Source organism: Botryllus schlosseri, chromosome 5, assembly GCF_051294905.1.
Source record: "Botryllus schlosseri isolate E-star chromosome 5, Bs_hap1, whole genome shotgun sequence".
In the NCBI taxonomy this organism is placed as follows: Eukaryota; Metazoa; Chordata; class Ascidiacea; order Stolidobranchia; family Styelidae; genus Botryllus; species Botryllus schlosseri.
Genome location: NC_137240.1, coordinates 19,934,625 through 19,956,347, shown reverse-complemented (window position 1 = coordinate 19,956,347; position 21,723 = coordinate 19,934,625). Strand labels below are relative to the sequence as shown.

At 40.3% G+C, this 21,723-nt stretch overlaps 1 protein-coding gene across 2 annotated transcripts; it reads right to left on the bottom strand.

Moving 5' to 3' along the window:
- Nucleotides 1–10,153: 10,153 nt before the first annotated feature.
- On the bottom strand, nt 10,154–18,018 carry LOC145439344 (microfibril-associated glycoprotein 4-like). Of its 2 annotated transcripts, XM_080316848.1 has the most exons (6): nt 17,744–18,018; nt 17,242–17,328; nt 17,018–17,166; nt 16,700–16,796; nt 14,539–14,638; nt 10,154–10,662 (listed from the first exon to the last, which is right to left on the bottom strand). In XM_080316848.1, exons 1-6 carry the CDS (start codon nt 17,973–17,975, stop codon nt 10,341–10,343), a joined length of 987 nt encoding a protein of 328 aa, XP_080172974.1. In that variant the 5' UTR covers nt 17,976–18,018; the 3' UTR covers nt 10,154–10,340. The 2 variants fall into 2 exon arrangements, with proteins under 2 accessions (XP_080172974.1, XP_080172975.1); XM_080316849.1 differs by lacking the exon at nt 17,242–17,328.
- Between the last annotated feature and the right edge of the window lie 3,705 nt (nt 18,019–21,723).

Here is a 21,723-nt window from a genome sequence, read left to right as displayed (position 1 = left end):
TTTTGAGCGTTAGACCTGTTTTAGCAGACCACCATTGTAATTATCTGGGCAAATGACATGAAATATATTGTCCACTTTTTAGAGGTAGCATTGCATCTCTCTTTCAATTCCCAGTATCATCCTTTGTCTTCCAGTTCTTTTTCTCTGGAGGACATATATGTTGAACTATAAAAGCAAGTGTATTAAGGCCTCTATTTTCCGAAAATAAAGCTACACTATATGGCATTTCTGCGATCTGCCATATTTTTTTCATGAAGACATACTAATCTCGCAAAGTATTAAAGGGTCACTGCGCTCCGAAAATGATGTGGTAAAAACGAACAAAAATTTTTGGCCGCGGCCATTTCCTTCAGAACGCCACCGTAATGGAGCTGCAATTTATTGAAATTTCTACAAGACCAGCTGCCGCGGCTGCTTAACCCGTTACATGGCACGATATCGTCACCGTCGCACTTGCTCGACGCGACGCGGCGCGACGAGAACCACTGGTCTAGACTTCAATACAAGGATCCTTCCCGAGCCAGGAGTTCACTGGAGATCGCGGAGGCCGTTTGTAATTTGAAATCTGGAAGTTTGCGTGTACGCTTACAAGGAGTCTCTGTTTGTTCGTTTCGAGCGATTCCCGGAAGAACATCCAGGTGATATTGTTCTTAACAAACCACAGAAAATATGAAGTTGAGAAACTCGCGTACCACAGGTTAGGAGCCCTTGTCGTATTTGAAGGAATACAGGAATACAACCCAAATAATACAGACATTCTGTGGCATCGGTACAACTAACGGGAACGAATCGTTCAGCTATGATTTATATCAGCTACGGTCGATTTATAGTGATTTGATGTGGAAATACACCAGTAACAAGTACCAGTATAAAATTTCAATTGTTTGTATCGTTTGTGGGCATATTCAAACGACGTTCAAGTACGCATAACCATTAACCAAGCTTAAACATCATTAATTTTGGAAAGGTTTGAATCTAAGCAGACTAGTGATTTATGAGCAGGTGGTGTGATTGAGGACGAGATATAAAGCATTGCAGACAGCCACTGGCGGTGATTCTCTCGTTCAACTGTTGGATCAACTATACCCACCGACTAAGTGTGGATATCCAGTTGCACGATCACAGGCATCGCTAATACTTGTAACGTGATAACGAGCAATTGAGTTTAAAAGGCCGACATTTCTATTATAATGATAATTAACAATAACTTGATGCAACGTACTTGTTCACAAATGTTCAGTTTCCTCATACACCCCGTGAAGTATAGAGCAGTGGTTCCCAACGTGGGCGATATCGCCCCCCAGGGGGCGATTTGGCAGTCTAGGGGGGCGAAAATAACGAAGGGGGCGACAGGGGGGCGAAAACGGATGAAGGGGGCGATAGGGGGCGAAAGCAACGAAGGGGGCGATAGGGGGCGATGGCGCGTTAAAACGGCTATATTGGAGTCGGGATCGTAACTATCGCATCCCAAACTCCCCAATTGGGGGTGGGGGTCGGAACTCGAGGGGGGCCCAAAATTATTTCTTGAATTAACAATAATTATAGAGTAATCTTTTAGAAATTCATGCAACTATTTCAGAAAATTTTCGCGCTGCGCGTGATTCAATAGTATCATATATCTTGATTTTGGGGTACCCATCACCCAACAAAAATACGCATGATTTATGGAAATGGGAGACTTCGGCGTCGGTCATTACTGCGCCACGACGCACCAATACATATGAAGTTAGAGGCCATATAACATGCGACTCCGAGAAGTGTACCAGAACGATCAGCAGCGAGAACGCCTTGGCCGAAAAGGAATGCCCCTGCGCCAACAAAAAACTTCGATATACATATTTGTTTAATTGACCATAGGCGCCTCAATGGCCGGCGTCGAATGTTCCCGTCCTGGCGACCTTAACCCTACAGGACAAATGCCATCCCGCAAGGTAAAAATTATTTGCCTGTACAGAAATACCAATTTGACATCATGTGCGTCTTTTAGTTTGGTACGTTTTGACGATTTCCATATCTTCGGACATAGCAGAGACATAGGAGGTCACGAAATAGCATCATGTAACGAATTCAATATAACAACGATTCCGCCCGAAGATGTTTAATTATTATTTAGGGGTCCTACCTTTTCCAGTACACCACACTCAGCTCTACCGGTAAATCTGATTACACGAGCAGAAAGAGGATAAAAAATTGATAGCGATATACATGCAATTCCCGACCATATTGACCGATTCAAACATGAGTTATATAAATTTGTCGCGCTTCGCGTGTTTAGGCGAAATACGGTGACTCACCAAACATTACATGAAATAGGGTATATCTGATATGTAGCGACAAAAGGCCCACTGTCTGAGGGGGGTCTGCGGTTGGTTCATCACCCTGTTGCCCTAAAGACTAAGATTTGGGGGGCTGCCAAAGTGCTGATTTTAGTTTCCCAATATTTGGGGGGCGATGATCGGTGTGGAGCTTCAAAAGGGGGCGATCAGCCAAAAAAGGTTGGGAACCACTGGTATAGAGTATCCATACCTTTTACAAATAATTGATTACGATTGCGATTACTACTTTGTACGAATGTAATCGGTTGCGAACGCGATTATTTGTAAATGCTGTAATCGTCGTAATCGATTTTGATTACAAATCACGGTTATCACATTCTGAGCTTTTGCTATATTGAAAAGCAATAACGTCTAACACCGAAATTGAAATTAATCTGCAGCTTTTACTATGTAGCTTCACATATAGCTTCCCGATTGTTCATACAGTTCTGCGTTATGGCGCTATCATTGTCACCAGCAGGCAGATGATTGCCTACACAAATATATTAGCGAAGAACTCCCTATTTATATACTTCACAGACCCGTGGGAGTAAGTTGGATGGATATTGCAGGAATTAAAATAGCTGACTTCATGTCAATGGAATAACAACTAATATGTTGTGATATCTGAAATGTGGAATGAGTGTCGAATATGTGGGTGTCGATACGCATCGACTAACTATACAATTCATTATATTTATTATAAATTTTTATCACTCGGTCGAAAGTCAATATGAATCATTTTACATATAATTCCGCACACAATTAAAGTTCCGTATTTTGATAATTCTCACATACTGCGATCACATTCGCCCACTAGTCGTTTTTAGAACGATATGCAATCTTAGTTTATGAGCATATCCGGGTATTTGTTGGAAGGCGATATTGTTACAGTCACAGCAAGATAGTCCCATCACCTATATACGTAACGAAGTAGATCCAAGTATAGAAAACGATTAATGCGAAGAGTAAACAAACATAGTAGATGTACATGACGATTGTTCGGTATTGACCTACTTCATCGAACACCTAGTATTCCGTGATTTTCCTACCCATTTATGCAGTTGAACGTTTTGTTCTCTGTTCTTTAAACGTCGGGCTTTGGTACGTTCATATCACTTGTATCCGAGCAAAAAATGCGACTACTGATTTTTTTTTTACTATAGGCCTACATCTGCCCACACCCAACAGCGTAGATGTCAAGGGTCAGCACCGTATGTTTCGTAAAATACCTGACTGTAATTGTTTAGTCGGACTCGAACCCGCAGCCTATTGGTATGCAGATGGGAATAATTATCGCATATAGTAATAATTTCGTAACACAGGATTTGTATGGCAAGAGTTGTGACGACAGTAGCAGATAACATTCGTAGGTACATAAATTTGCAACAACGTAATGGATTGTTCTATCACTTAGGTTATTGAACTGCTATGATCTTTTAAGTTCGATAGCGCTGACGGGCCGGACACTCAGAAATGCTAAACATATTTCAATTTTCGAAAAATACTGTAATTAAAACATGCTTAACACTATAGAACGATCAAGTGGCTTTTTTGACGCATTTTCAATTTTGAAGAGCTGGCATTCAGTCATATCTTACGCTGTTCGGCTGAAACTCCTTGACTTTTATTTATTTTATGTAGGCCACCTTACCTATGATTTTCATCACTCATCTAGTACAAATAAAAAAGTTATACACAGAACTACCTAGAACTACCGAGTGGCGTTTTTGACGTATTACGGTTTTTCTATCTTAAGGCATCGCATTTTCATATTATTGAAAGTGGTTATGTATCTGCTAATCGCATAAAAGTCGTCTATAACAACAGAACTTTGTTAATATCGACTTGGTCTATCTGTGTTAGCAACAACATCCCTTGTAATAGAAGGCTTTGGATCTTCCTCGTTCCGAGTCACCAAAGCTCTGCAATACTATATTTCTGAAAGCTCAGCATGTTACAGGACATGGCATTTGAAATGTACCATTAGACCAATCCGACATCTGTATTGTCCATGCTAATATACTAGGGTTGTGCAAGGGCAAAGGGCCTTTGCTCTGGTCTACGAGATGGATCATCGGGGGTATACCCGGAGCTGGATCTTATAAATTGAATGAAAATGTGAGGACTTAGGGCATGAGTGCATTATGTTTAGTCAGACCCTCTCGAGGAACAAGTTTATGGAAGTCATGAGCTTTCTATTGACACAAGGAGTACAAAAGGTGTAGACTCAATAAAGATAATATTGTTTTCGTTTATTACATGGTCGCAATGCCAGCAAATAATTGGGGTGAAATGTCAGATGGTGGACGCTGCTGCTACCAAGTATTTGTACAAGGGCGTTTCATATTTAGGCAAGGATAGGACAAGACACCTCTTATATAATATATGCATTTGCCAAGCATAGTAATGTGAAGAGTCTGATGTAATCCATCTTGAAACAATGTTACGTGAATGTGGCTGTACGCTTGGAGACGCAAACGAAGTCCCAGTTCACACCATTGTCAAAAGTTACTTGAAGCTACCAAGGACCAGAAGGAACACAGGCAGCTTCATGCAGCCACACTTTTCAAAGCTATCGTCTTGTTGATAAGCGTAACGGCGAGATGCCAGTGTAGAGATCTAAGTTTTATACATATATATTGAGTTCACTCCAACTGGAGGTAACTGTTTCCTTCAGAAACAACACAAACAAGAAACCAGCGACGGTTAAATGTATAACGAAACAAAACCAGGGGAATATCATTGGCCAGGTTGCAAGGCAGTATTCTATGAGGGTACCAACAAGTCGACGATGGTCCGTGAATGTTTTCTTAGAATGTGAATTATCTTCTACTTGCAAAATGCCGATACTATAAATATATGCAAATCGAGGATTAGTTGCGAGATAGCATTATGCAAATCTTATCTGATAAGCTTTGTGATATACCAGCAATAACCAAGAATGGTGATGTGGCTAAAGCGCATCTGGAACCTACTCCAAATTTTTAAAGAACGTGCTTAAATATACCAAATGCGCACCAAAACAACACCTGTATGTTACACCAAAAAACGGTGATTTACTATATAAGTATTGCACTAGGGTGTGTCTAAAATATTGCAAGTAGCTGTGAGCGCAATAAACCATGGTTTCTGATGCCGTTTGTTGAGATTTGTGTTGATTTTTAGCTCCGTTGAATGCATTTAATCGAACAAAATTTGACAGGCGTCAAAAAAGTCACAAGGTAGTTCTAGGTAGTTCGAACTTCGAAGTTCCGGTAGTTCTAGTGTTGAATCCTGGTTTACAAAACTTTGTCTAACAACTTGCTGTACCTGCCCTATACCTTCTTTATTGTTATTGCAAATTTTGTTCGACGTGATATCTGGGCCTTTTTCAATTGTGAGGATTTGACGCAATTTTTCTGGAGAAATTTCGAACCTGAAAGATCTAAACTAAAGTGCCGCTAGTTGCCTTCACGAATTCGTAGTGTTACAACAGCGCATGTTCAGTTAAGTTCGTTTTGTCGTTTTGCTTCCTGGCCAAAATAATGTTCGCTTTTCGGGTGCTGATAATAGGATAGGCCAGCTAAACAGCAACCGCTCGCGCGATTAAGCGTGGCGACCTCTAGCGAGTCGCCGGTGCAACGCAGAGATGTGCAAGGTCAGGATTTTGGATTGTAACCGGACAGGAACCCGGCAGGTATTTTCCAACAGGATCGTATCCGGATTCTTATTGTGGTCGATCAGATCCGGATCAGGACAGGAGCCTAAATTAATCGAGCATGACAGTGACTTTCTCATTGTTTAATTCGATTTTTGTATGAAGTTGGAATCAGGTGACTTCAGCATTGCACCAATATTTTGAAAAATCCCTGATAGCAAACTTCAATGCATTAGCGAAGTGTAATTGGAGAAAGGGACAAAATGATGCTCCACATTGTGCAGGATATTTTTCGGTGCGCATATGTCAACACTTGAGAAGGAAACAGGATCCCGATTGTATCAGCAATACATTTTATCAAACAGTATTAAATCCAGGTGACAAAAAGCCATGATCCGTGCATCTGTACATGCAGTCGAATCTAGTAAAAAACTTTTTTGTTCTCGATGACAAAATATAATAATAGCATCGGGAAAGAACACCATATAAAATTGTAGAGTGTCTGAAGAAAATGACTACTATGCTGTAATCAACCAACACTGGTACGAATTTTGTCTACAAAACAAGCTAATTGATTAGGCCTGGCTGACTGCAAAATGGATTACGGCACATTCGATTCGTCGCAGCTAATTCGTAGCATGATTGTCATTTGTGTTTGTGTAATCATCATCCAGCGAAATTGCCCACATTTAACTATAGGCTACATGCCGTTATTTATCTGGTGGAGGTATCTTCGGAGCCGTGGAAAGACTTTGCAGCCAGACTTGCAGAATTGGCGGTTACGCCAGGCATGTCTGCGGACAGAGCGTCGAATACAGGGTGTCGATATGGATCGACTAACTTTACAGTCATCATATTAAATACAGCATAACTTTTCCTTCTTCATTCGTATGTCAGTATGAATGATTTTCCATTTATTTCCGGACACGACCAAACTTCCTTATTTTCATAATAGTCACATATTTCGATTTAAAAGTACGTCAACTAGAGGTTACTGTGACTATACAAGCTTACTTGGATGAGCAGATCCATGTACTAATCGGAAGTCAATATTTTTACAGTCATTGCAAGACGGTAACGTCACCTATATTGCTGTTTACGAAGCAGGTTTTACTATTCGCGACAATTAATGCGAAACGTAGACAAAAATGATTGGTCGTTTTCGTTGTACACTAGTAGACTACAATTAGGGTTGTTCAGCATTGACCAACTTCATTGAATGATTAGTTTTCCGTGATTTACCTGTCTCTTATACGCTTGAACGTTTTGTTCTTTGTTCTTAAACCTTCTTGCTTTGTTTCGTTTCTATCAATTTTATCCGAGTGTCCGTCGGCCGGACACGAAATTGTCCAAAAAGGGTCAACTAAGCCCTTTTACTTTACCTATGCCCCCAGCATAGCGGTCGAGGGCATAACTGTATGATTCATAACATTTTAACTGTAATCGCTAGGTCGATGAACTAGTGATAATTTCCAAAATGCACCATCAGCTTAGTTGTTCGCCGGACGATGAGTTCTCCCACGTGTTGACGTGTCCATATGGCCGGTGCGAATTTAGGTCGCTCGTTCAAAGTGCCCAGCATCCACGTCTTATTGCAACGAGATATCTCTTTTAAATCCTCAATTACGACGTTATATATTCCAAGGCTCTAGCGCAGTGACTCCCAACCTGGGGGGCGCGAAATTTTTCACTATCATAAAGGTGGCGTGTCTAAAAAAAGGTTGAGAACCACTGCTAGCGGCTTGGGTTACTCAATTCAGTTTCAAATTCGTTTAGTCTTCATGATACATATTGCTGGCTTGCAGTTTTCTTTAGCGCTAAGATTATTGACGTCATAGAACCGCAAGGGGCGTTACAGATAACCAGTAGCAAAGATAAAAAATTTAAAGGTAAAATCACGTAAAAGCACTGAAAAACATAATTCCACAATAGCCTCCACCGCCAGCTGGTTCAGAATGGAAACTTACAGACAGTTCCTCCCTATCAGTGGTTCCTAATCTTTTGATTTTGACCCTACGGCTCGCGAGCCAAATATGGCTCTACGATGAATTTATAATGTGGCACATTGTTACCATCTTATTTACCAATATTTAATAAATTTTCATAACCACTGGCATCATTGATCTTGTGGTAAATTAGACAAGTCTTATAAGGTCAACAATATGACGCATCCTGCGACGGGGGGTATAAAAGCTCATAAACTACAAATCTTGAAATATCAGTCAGAAATATCTTGAATAATTGGTGTGGATAAGTGCTCATTATTATCAGTCCAATATAATAGATTTTCCGATAATAGTGGAAGTGTAAATACATCAGACAAATGAAATCCGTCACGTTCGATACGAGTAGGGCTGGGCACAATGATTCGAGTACTCGAATCTGAATCGAGTATTAATTTTGATGATTCGAGTCGAGTAGTAAAAGACGTTTTTTTTCGAGTATTGAAATTATACGCTCCTGAAAGTTAATTCACTAACGAGAATTATTGTTTTGAAACTATTTTACACTAAGGAAGCCTTGGAACCTTGATTGGCCGTTTCGCAGCATACGAGTCATAGTACAAAGCTACGAACCTTGGTGGAAATAACACTTTTCCGAAGTCATGATCATCCCGCAACATTGTCAAGAAGTGCAATGAAATCGGTATGAACAAACAAATACCAAAATATCTTTAATGTGGCGAATAACAGGCAATATATTATTTGTGGTGGCATAAAACGTACATATTTTAACTTTGATATAACACATTCCGGTGTGATGTCATAATGAGTGATACTCGAATACTCGAATACTCGACTCGACTCGAAGCGTAAGACGTGATTCAGAATCGAATCACTGAGGTACTCGATTTTGCCCAGCCCTAGATACGAGTATGGTACATAGCGGCAAAAACAGAGTTGCTGTTAATATCTTATCCAATATCATAATTCCATGTACTCACTAATACACGCCTTGGATCATCATGGATTGTACTATGTGTTGATTAATGAGGAAGAAAACAAGACAACGCGACGCCTGAATAACTACAGCTAGGCTAAATTGTCCAATGTTCGAGTGTCGTAATTCCTATTGTTGCGTCATACTATGCCTTATTGGTTTTGGCTTTTGAATCTATTTAAATCCCTAGTGCACCAATAACTCTGGAAAATATGCACCCGAAAAGTCTTTCAGTTTAATATATCTTTTACTACAATAGATATTGTAATGAAAGTGTTCGTTTTTCTTTATATTGCGCGGTCAAACGTCGGACAAGCGATGGATTTGGGTGGATAGTATAACATAACAGCAGTGTGTACAGGACACAGAAATATGGTGCACGCCGATAATTACATGTAGTGAACTATACGATATCATCTCGCAATGACGTCACGAATCTTCAGTTGGGACGTAGCAGTAAATCAGAATCTATGTATGGTTCTATCATCATTATAATTGAAAATATAGGGTCAGTATGGCTCTTTTGACGTAAAAAAAATCCAAACATCTGTTCTATAGCGAAGCTATCGTGTTATCAAACGATGTGGTCTGATCCTTGCGTTGTTGTGAATATATATCTTCTCCGTGGTATGTAGCAATATAAGCCGAGGTGTCTGCACAGTCCGCTTATGTCAATTTGCAGATGCTGACGATCCGTGGGAGCGTATTTCGGACTGCTTTCCAAACTACTTACTTTACTGGGGTAGTTTTGAAAGACTGCGAACTCTACTTCTACTTGAAGACCAAAGGTCCAAAATGACAATTAGTTATTGCGTTATTTTTCAATCGTGAATCGTAGGACAGGGTGAAGCTAGTTGAAATGGGCAAGGAATTGATCATCTTAGGCGAAACCAGGGTCAAAAGACTATTTTCGAATTGTACACTGTGATGCCATAAGTGTCACGACGTCTCATCATTGATCGGGTGAAAAACTTGACTTAATAATATTCGACAAATAGGGATTTGTGTTTTGCGGAAATAATGTGATGAATACAACTAAACTTTCACTGAATCAACGACGTTCCAAAATGCTCATGTGGCCCACCAGTTGAAAACTCCTGCACTACACAAAATACATATTGTGCTCCAAACGTAGTTTTACTTCAAAATCTGTTGCCGCAGAAGCAGATGTCGAAAAAGATAATTAAACGATTTAGTTAATGTAAATAAGCCGAAACACCTCCGAAAAAATTGAAATACCTCCTTTACTGACAACCTATGGAAATTACCACATCCAGATTTTATAATTATGCAAAATTATACATACTCAAGCACTGGAGGAAAGTTTCGTACGAATTACAGAATAACCCAATTGGAATTCCTTTATGCAGAAGTAGGTCTGTGCTTCATAATGATGATGTTGAACGACGGAATCACAACACTGTGAATTTTCGCCTTTGATATCTTTACACCATCGGTTTGATTTTCATTTCAACGAATTTGAGTGAGTAGTTATGCCCCTTCCATGTGTACCAGTTAATGCCATCCGCAAATGTGGCGTGCGGTCCTCCCTTGTGGTAGATCCCGTTTAAATTGGAATGGTGACAAAGTTGGTACCACCATGCACCCTTGTAGGTATTTGCGCAGTCACCAGACCAAGGGTCCAGGTCTCGGTCCTTCGTGGAAAATTTCTGCCCGATTTGCAAAGCTAACGAATCGCCTGCATTTCCAGAGTATCCGCTAGCCATAAGAGTGTAATCGTTGTCATCTCCGTCGATATCAAATCGCCTTAAACAAGTAGGAAATTAAGAATGGATCGGCTATACGAAGAATTGATAAAATATATATTTCAAGTAGCCAAATTTCAATCGAAAGACTTAGAAAAGAATCGTCTTTAAAGTATGAAAGACGTCAATCCGTTATACAATTAAAATTTCGTACACCTCTAACCTGATGTAAATTATCTTATTCGCAGTAATACCGATCTTATTATTATTATTATATACAGACATAAATTGGTTTTGCAACTGCGTGGATTTCTCTCCATGTATAGAGCTCTTATAGCACCTAGTCAATTTTGTATCGTTTCGCGCGATGGCTTCAAGTCACGTATATACCTCCATTGGCTAAGTATTATTTTGCATTTGATTCGTACGAAGTTGATTGGTATCTGCGTCTGAACGCCTGCAGTCTGTTGTGTATGATTACTTCTCACTATATATTGACGATACTCACTCTGCACTCCACTTCATTCGCTTCAGATGCTGATGAATATAAATCGAAGCGGTCTTCGCTAAACGCATAGGCCTATCCAGTATAGGTAGGTAAGTAATTCAAATATCAACCCTTTTAAAAACAGTATAAATCAGTCGCTCTTAAACTTGTTTGAATCATCGCTCCTTGTCAGGCTTTAGATACCATTACGTATACAAAGGTACAAATATGCTTGTATACCACTGCTACTGTCACGGTTGTTTGCACTGAAATATTTACCTTTGCAAACTGAACTTTGCCAAGTGAAAGTTAGGTATTGGAAACATGTGAACCACTTTTTCATCTAAGTCAGGGGTGGGCAAACTACGGCCCGCGGGCCGCATGCGGCCCGCAACACCGTTCTGTGCGGCCCGCGAGAGTCTAAAGAAACTTCTTAAAAATATAGATAAAATGCGTACTATAAATCGAAATAATGCAGGGGCTTGATTAAACTTTTTCTTCGTATATCTCACCACGATAATTGTAAGACAGGGGTTCTGAAACTAGGATGCGCACCCCCTTGGGGGCGTGAAAGCATCTGAAGGGGGCACGAAGGTGAGCTCAATTGAAAAAATTTTTCGCGCTTCGCGCGATTGTCATCCGCTTTGGGATTATTGCTAAGTATTTAGTCTGAATTTCATATTTAAAAATCCCTCATCCACATTCGTAACCTTCCATGTCGTCAAACTATGTGCGTTAGGTTTACTAGTATCCTGGTTACGTTTTGTGATATGACGATAAGGGGGACGCGAAATCGTTCAGCATCATAAGGGAAGGGGGCGTGTCTTAAAAAGTTTGAGAACCACTGTTCTAAGGTAAACACTTTCTATGTTATTTTCATGTTTAATTTATGGCGCGACAGCCCGATCTCAAGGCCCATGCAGTTTGAAAGGTTTCAACTGCTAAACATCACAGAATTCCTAAGCGAGATTGACATAATTCGGATCACGAACGGGATTTCAGATTGGCCACTCCAGTTTTAAATATTTCAGTGATGTGCTTATAGAAAACGATTCGTGGGTGTCATGGGTAGATTCGTTCTCTGTATGCGTAGAATCGGGGTAGCATATTTATATTTTATCTACACATAGTACAGAAGCCTGTTTGAAGCTAACATGGGTATGATACCGTCAGCATTGTGCGTCGTGGAACTGGACCAAAAGTGGAATTAGTGAATCTATGAACAGGTCGCTGCTCACAGATTTAAATTTCAATCCTTTTCTAAGAATCGGGACAACCGACTTTCATCTCCATAGTTTTGTCAAATTGGTAATTGAGGTCGACCAGCCCATGAAATCTCGCCACTGTTTCTGACCCGTGTGCGATATCACCAAAGCAATGTTTGGTTTGTTTTAAATAAGCACATATATTATCTCCATGTTCTCACTATATAATCGAATACCAATATTGTGTTTTGATTTATAATCCCAATTTTATATAGTGCGGCCCGCGAATGGATTTAGATTTTGAATGCGGCCCGCGAGCTCAAAAGTTTGCCCACCCCTGATCTAAGTGGATAAATCAGAAGGCGGGAGTGAGTATGCTCAATTCGGCCATTTAGTTAAGATAGACATAAGCCACCGGCAGACAGCAATCTGTTCTGATCCGACACGCGAGGCATGGGCCGAAGCCAGATCAGCACTTTTCTGTTACGGCTTTAGTCGGATCTGAACCGGATCAGGACTTTTTCACAAAGAATAGGACAACCTGTCCTCTTCCACCCTGCAGCCAATAGTTACATTGAACAGATCATGGAAAGAAACCGCATGTTAAGTCCAGATTGACATAAATACATCAGATAAGGGTTGAGCTTGATTTTGGAGTGTTTAATTCCCTGATTGTTATTTCAATCGGTATTCATTAACAACTTGCGAGTAGATGATATTTATCGGAGTCTCTCTGACCGGATCACGGGTATTGCTAAAATCCGGCCTAGGAGTCGAAGCAGATAATTTGAAAACAGGATCGGAGTCGGACCACAGAATTTGTCGATCCGACCAGCACTACCACGAGCACCTGTCTGCGTTGATATATGCTATACAGTAAGTATTGATTACAGCACGGCGAATAAAAAAGTCCACTGTTCAGCTTTCTTTAGACGCTACTCGTCGGGAACGATGCGCATTATTTCGGTTGTATCGTACCAGCTTGCTGGCTTATAGCCTATTTTGTATCCCTCTTGGCGTGATATTCGATTCCGCTCATACGGAAAAAGCTCATAATGTCAATGTGAAACACTGATATATGTTGTTTCCGTTAGGAATAGATTTTCGCCAAATTATCAAACGACGCGTTCCTACGAAGTTGTGAGATTTCATAAGCTCGTTTGATATAATGTAACGTGGATGTCCCAATTTGATCGTTTTTACCACTCGTGGGCTGAGATTAGTCAATCATTTAGCTTATTTTCCAGCAACATCAATTATAAATTGAACTTGAATCGAACCAGACAGTTATTTGAATATGATTGACCTGAAGTTATATCAGTTTCGAACCACCTTCGCCCCTTTTACGTTCTAGCCTACGATCGCTGCTCTACTTTTGTCGCACACAATTATGCACCGCATTGGAATTAACTGTGTATTTTCATCGACGTTAGCGCTTTTATTGCGCCTTCTGGCAATGCTGCTGGTCATAAAAAAGTCATATCCATTATTGCGCGTAGCTTTTTGATACACATTTCGGATGGTTCGATATCATTATTCGAGGTTTCAAGGTTTCTGCAGTTGAGGAAAAAGTATCAAGACCATAATATTTCTTCATAATGTAAATATAAATTAGCTCTTAATGGAAATGGAGATATGAATTCAGTATACTAGAAATGGAGTCTCTCATAACTCGACTTCAACCAATACAATCACCAAAGGATTCGGATTCGGATTACCGAGCTATCGTGCCCAGCTCAATCGATCCTTTGTAGGTGTAGGTACAAGGTACATGATTTAAAATATATTTGATTTTAAAGCTGTGTAGCTCTACCTGTTTGCTGGTGATGAGTAGAACTCTCAACATGACGCGCTGATGATACTTAGTACTTTCGGATTCGGTTCACGAAAAAGAAAGCTTAACGTCTTGCCCTGCTGTAATAGTGTTTTCTTCCTGCTTTCAGTCAATATTAGATGTGGATTTTCATCGCTACCATCGTATGCTCGAATAATTGAGACGAGGAGTTGTTGTATTAGTTTGGTTATGTTGTTATGTTGCAGAGCGGACCAGCAGTATGAAAGTGTTTGGAGATGATAAATATTGATTCGGCTACTTTTGATAACGCACGACTTCAACCTCTCAATTACGATCCCGGTTTTCTTCGAAGTTGAAGGCTTGGACAATGTACAACATACTTATAATCCATTCTATATCTTCATGTTTACGGATTATGTGGTAAATAAAGTCGAGTAGTGTGATACTTACGAATATTCCGCATATTTTTTCACCCCATCCCAATCTTCCATGTCGATTCGTAATTTGAAATTTTTCGACGATTGCAATATGTTATAAATGTTTTGCAGACCTGTATTTGAATAATAAATTAGCCTGCATAGTCATTTGCACCTGTATCCTTCAAGACTAGCATGTATTCTCCTTACTATGGTTGCAATTGGATAATAAAAATGAGCAAGATATGTAATTTACGTTCAAGTAATGTCAAGTATTGTTTAAAATATATACACGGTTGAGTCGAGCTCTAAGTCCCGATGCTCAAGACATGCCATCCCATGACTATACTTGCATCTGACAGCCCAAACGTTATGCTCGTGTAAATCGTACGAAGATGATGTCACGAACATTTTTGATCCAAGAGCTGCAATATTCCCAGTAATTATGAAAGATGTATCCGAGCAGTAACGCAGAATTGTATGAGCTCACAAACTGTTGGCGCATAAATGGGATTTGAGGAAATATAATGATTCGAGTGAGCAGTTCTAGTAGACAAAACCAAAAAAACTCCTCCTTAATAATCTTCGTCACCAGGCATGGCATTTAAGTGGCATGACATAGCGATACGAAGTCACATATGATCAAAAATCAACATGTTCCAGCGTTTCTTTCAAGGTGTTCGAATTTTCATAAAAATCTAATGCACGCCCCTCATTTCTTGGTATCGCTTCAAACGTAGTGACATTAATTAAGTATAGGAAAGCTATTACGTAATAATTTCTGTATACAAGTAACCTATAAAAGGCTGTCATGAGGATTTTGAAACATATGCGCCATCGGCCACCAACTCGGTAGCCCGCGAGAACGAAATGAGTCGCGCAGTGAGAAGTGGCATATATTCAAATGAGAGATTTGAAAGTCGAAGCGGAGGCGGGTTTCATATGAGCAGCAGTTAAACATGGGTCAGTCGACCCTAAAGAACATACGAACGCAGTTTTAGATCTGGGCGTTGCTCGTCTTCGCTTATACGGAGGCTTAGCAGGAATCTAACTCGTATTTCCGAGTCTCGATGCGAAAATTGGCGCTACGGCGCTTCGTAAACCCTGCCCAGTGCTCCGAATGCCTATGTGAAGAAATCCAACTGAGCACGGATAAACGGCGGGAGAAACTGCTAGCCCGTCGCGTTAATCACAGTACCCAAGAATTAGCTCTTAGTTTTAAAAAGGTTCGTGACCCCTCCCTGATATACATTGTATCAGGGAAAGCTAGAGACGTCATTGGAATGTGTCAGTGACAAGTCACAAGTGGAATCGAACTCGGTTCTCGTCTCCGAACATTGTACGGTCCCGTTCACCCGACTACCACGTATCGGTTAAGACCGAGACCAGTCAACCAGCAATGGAGTATATTTCAATCACCATTCTCCAGAACAGGAGTCGGCAACCCTCTGGCATGCGTGCCACTCGGCTTCGCTGGACAATGGACGGACACATATTGGCTAAGCACCCCTGACTTGACTTGGAAACGACTAAAGGAGCCACAGATGACCGCTCTTAATGCGACTAAAATAAATGATGTAAATATTACGTATGCCTACCTTAAAAGCTATAGATGTAGTGCGGTAGCGACCAAATTAATACTCTTCGCGACCAATACTTAGCACCACTTGCGTAACCGGTGCTATTTCGAAGCTTCAGATAAACGGATGGTTAGACTCCCTTGAAACATTAATATGACAAAACTCAAAATGTTTGGCACGGCATTGACAAATTTTGGCACGACGCATACGATATGTTGCGGACCCTGCTTTACAATCAGTTACAGTTTCGACGATGCTAAATTCGATAATGTTTCGTGATGGCTTCTTGTCTGTCCCCACGATGCATGGAGTGATAGAAAGTTCCCATTGTAAGATATCCTAGCATACGTCAACATTATTCTATTCCAAAAAATGTTCGCTGTGTAGAACTTTTCTAGGTTCGTCTGCGAACACAAAGGCGAACAACAAATTCTCACCATCCCCATAATTAAAATCTCGCTTAGCTGGGCTGTAAACAAAATGCTAGTTATTACATAAATTAGATATGAAAAGTTTCAATCTAATGTTATTTAAAATAACATTGTGTCATCCGTGGGTCCCTGCATCTCTCCCCGAATTTGGGGTTCGGTGCATGACGGCTATTGCACTTCTCACCTATCCAATGTTCCCCGTCAACGTTGCCGAATCCTCGAACATATTCGGCATGATTTCGGAAGAAATCAACGCTTCCATCCATTCGTCTTTGAATAACCTAGAATAAGCATCGATATAACCAATAGCATCATCTCGGTATACGCACATTGTTTTTTAAAATAACATACTATGGATATTTGCACCATGACACTCTCTGACGACTAACTTCCTCTGCGCCTCGTAAAAGGTTGTGGAATTGGGGATGGTAAGCAATCGAGATATAATAATTTGAACTCAGCGATTATGAAAGCTTAACGGGAAGTGGGTATAATTACTTACCGTCCAGCCTCCATCACCCGTACTAAGATCGCAGTAAACATCGATTGGTTGCCCCGAAACAAAAATTTCAAATACCCCTCCACTTTCGGAACCGGATTTGTAGCTATGCGCATCGACTTTACTGCAATCTACCTTGTATGCACTCACATCTGAAAATCCCCAGCGTCAGCGGGAAGTTACAATAATTTTGGCAAGATCTTCTCTCTTTTAAATTTACTGTATACCTTTTTTCAGAATTTCAATTTCTTTTTTATTACTATCGATCATATTCTTCAGTCCAGAGAAGCTTTGCTTGAGCGTTAACGAAAAATCTGAAAATAGCGACCGATATGTGGAAACAAATGTGACACAAATATTTGAGCATCCTGACGGCTTGAAGCTGCTGGCGTCGCTGCTATGATAAAGTTTACAAAATTCACGAATATTACAACCACGCATATTTAGGGTGCCGTCCTTTCGTTCGAATGTAGGCCTACATACCGGTGACAACAAAAAGAGTTTAGACAAAAGCAAAAACACATTGAAGCATTGTTTGGACACTTGAGGTCGGGCAGCGCATTCGACAGGCTTACACCCGACGTGCTAGTAAAATTGAATATTTTCAGAGGTCAGATTTATCCCGAAGGCAAGACTTTTAACCCCGCCTGCTGTAATTTGTTTGTTTCCACATCCTTACTACGACGCCGGTAGCCTATGCAAAATTGTGATGGTTCCGATCAAATTTACCGTCAATCGCGTTTAGAAACTTGTCATAATCAATCTCATCCGGATTCATGTTTCCATCTATCCCTGCCTTGCATACACAGGATGGCACAGATTCTGTGTCTCCGCTCACGCATTGCTGATGTAGCTTTGCGATGTTGTCGCACGATCCAAGTACGTCTTGAGAGGAGACGATGGTCATCCAGCCCAAATCAATGATGATCATCAAGAACATTGCTTTCCTCTGGATCGCCATTATAACAACAATTATCTGAGAATACGAATGATATACATTACACACACTGGAAGCGCATATTAAAAATTTATAACATTTATTAACTCCCAATCGGAGACTGAGTACCTTTCAGGCAGTAGAACGATATATAGCCCACTATTTACTCAGTCAGAGCGATTGACGCAATCAAAAAGTGATTCCGAACAGCGCGATTCACAAATCAGTATAGCAGTCAGCCTTTATATAGCCTAGGAATGTTTATTTCAAAGAATTGCGCACAAATTAGCACATCGAAGTTGGAAAATTTTCAAGTTTGAAACACACACATTCTACGAATCAAACCGGAATTTGGAGAAATTGTTTCTAAATGTCTACAATCTGTGTAATCCAATTCTGGCATACATTCAAGAAAGGTCTAATTGTAATGGCACATGGTGCGTTTAATCTCACCACACACAACATAAAACGTGATTCATAGTTACAGTTGAAACCGCAAATTCTAGTTTCAAATCGGATGCTTACTCAATCGCGTTGCGACTGCGAACGGGAATCAGCCTGCTTTGTCACGAATTCGTACACACTGCAGCCTGAGATACACATTGCTCACTAATGTTTCGGCAATCTCCAGCAGTCACATTCTATGTCACACAATAAGCTTCACCGACACAAATAAAATGAAATTTCGAATGCAATATGATTCAGAATGGAACATTGAATGGAACGTGGAACATCCATCAATGAATTTGTGGTCAGTTTGATGTGGATCGAAATTTTTAGTTGGAAACGCGGGCAATAGACATACCTATGGGCCTCTGAGCTGACATCGTTTGTTTGTATTAATCAGAGGTGGTCAAAATAGTCAAGAAAGCTACTCAAGTAGAAGTAGAAGTAGCGAGGAAAAAAATCTACTCAAGTACGAGTAGAAGTTCTTCTTCCATAAGTAACCTAAAACTACTTGAAGTAGAAGTAGAATTGACTGACTTTAAATCTACTCAAGTAAGTAAGTAGTTGTGAAAACGGTCCTAATTTGTTCACATGGATTATCAAAGGTGCAAATTGAGTTATGCGAACGGTTCCGAGCTTGATTCATATTGATGCATACCAGGAGGTATCCAATTTTCGACAGCATAAGCATTCGCCCGCATCATGGGATGAACATGATAGTATTGATATGGAAATGCGATACAAATCCTCTGTTTTCTCGAACAGCACGTTTTAGAAAATATCATGGTATGGCGCCCGCCCCCCCCCCCCATATTATAAGGCCCGTAGTTTAGTCGAAGAGCAATACGGAGAAGTTGTATAGGATACGGTGTAAACACTTTGCGCGATTAGTAAACATCAATAAAAAATATGGCAGACCGTAAAATTCTCTATTGTGTAGCTTTATTTCCGGAAATTAAAGGCCTTACTACACTTGCTTTTATACTGCAACATGTAGGTTATCCAGACAAAAGAGCTGATATTAATTAGAACTCAAAGTATATGATACTGGGAATTGAAAATGAAACATTAATACTACTTTTAAAAGCGGGACATGGATTTCATGTCTTTAGTCTAGAAAGTTTCAAAGGTGGTATGCTAAAACAGCTCTAAAACTAAAAAAACTTAGAGTCCACTTTTCCAGATTAGGACACGCCATGGACATGCTAGATTACGACATGATAAGTAAATACTAGATTGCGAAACATCAGATTCAAACGTTATGATGAGCCAAATATACTGTGATGAAATATTTCATATGGGCGAAAGGCGACAATGTGGTGTGAACGGAACCACGCCAACCCGCTACCTAAATTATATTCACCGATACTTTCGTGAAATCATAGTGGTTACTCGGCATCCACTGCGCGCGAAGCGCGACGAAAATTTAGGGCTTTACTCAACTTTATGAAAATTAAATGTTGATACTCCGTGAAAGCAGCCCCGAAATTCCCCAGGCTATCTTCCTGATTGGAGGGTTGAACTACTTCTACTTGACGAACTGAAAATAGCGAAAAGTAAGTAAGTATAGATCACAAAATATCACGAAGTAGAAGTAGAAGTAGCGAAAATCAGATCTACTTGAGTAAGTACCAGACGTAGAGGAAAACTACTTGAGTACTTCGAAAAAGTAGAAGTACTTCGTTACTGACCACCTCTGGTATTAATAGACATAGCCCGGTTTATGATCATACAAAGAGTATAAAACCATACAGCATAATCAAGAATGAAGATGGGTCAGAAATATCGTAATTTATTAGTAATATACAAGCCTATACAACTCTACACCTTTGTCTTGAGGAGATATTACTCGTTAAAAGAAAAACAATCTCATCCCGTTCATGGTTCATAGCTTGGCTGTTTGTTGCTGTTGGTGGTATTCATGGGGATTTTCGACTACAGTGGTCATTTACAACGGGGCATTATTCTTCATTTTCATTCTGTAGCTGCTGACTTGTAGCACGGCCCACTTCTAGCCTTTTACAAGACACCGCTTACACGGATGAGATGGCGAGGAGGAGCCAAGACGAACTTCTAGCACATAGGTTGGAATTCTGGAGTCGAACTCGAACCAGCAACCCATTGGTGCTGTAGCTGTAGGTTAATATACCACTACGCTGACTCGCCACCAAACTATCGACCTGTGAAGTAGTAGATGTCGGCAACTGTTTGTAGCCTACTCTTTGTACCGGTTTAAAAATGAAGTTCTTGTTCGTATACCAGTCTTCAAAATCCACCAGTGTTCAATAACAATGATTTATTACAGATCATATAATATAAGTACACTAACTTGGTGCCCAGTAAGGAAGTAAAACACAGGTTTTAATGAAAGATATAACCTTTGTTTTTGTTCAAGTAGATTTTTTTTTTAATTCTTCATTAATATTAGTCATGATCAGCAACATACGCTGACAGCTGCCTTTGGAGTCATTCGCAGCTCCGCTCCTGCGCAAAATTGTAGGAAATTTCAATGTATCGTGTTTTCATTCAATGACGTTAACACTGTTTCGGTGAAATATCTTGGCAGACATCGTGGAAATGTCATTAAAAACTGGGTTTCTATTTCCACCATCTCATTCCTGGGTGCGTGGATTTCTGCCGCTTGACAAGCAGAAATAAGGAAATCAGAAAATCAGATGCCGTGATTTCACATCTGTCCATTCCCCACCTGTTCCGCATAAGGCGCTGAGGCGGTGTCTTACATATAAGTACAGAACGATAGTGGGGTATAGTGAATGTTGGCGGTATGGGAACATCAGTCGAGCGCCAAATGAACATATGTGGAATATTTGCGAATACTAAAACAAGAAGAACACCCCAAGTTACACTATCTTTCTTTAGATCAGGACGGGCAATCGTTTTCCCGGTGGGTCAAACGTGAAGCTGAAAATACATTTACGGGCTTAGACAAAAGTGTAGACCTGTGGTTCCCAACCTTTTTCGACTCATCGCCCTTATCAAGCTCGGCATATATTTATCGCCCCTTATATCCGGATCCGAGAAAGAAGACGTATAAATGGGAAAGATTATACAGCTAACTCTGATCGATCCTACATTGACCAAAATGTCAACTTTTCACAGCCGAGCAAGTATTTGAGGATAGTTTGTGTGGCGAGTTGCCCTTTTATAGTCAATTTTCACGGCAGTTCCAAAATAATCCGCTTTTCACGTGTATTTTGTGTCGGTATCCGGTGGCTAAAATATATCTGACTGAACGTTCCAACATTTTCACCCGCAATTTCTCCCTTTGTCATTTTCGCCTCCTGTTTGACAAAATCGACCATGG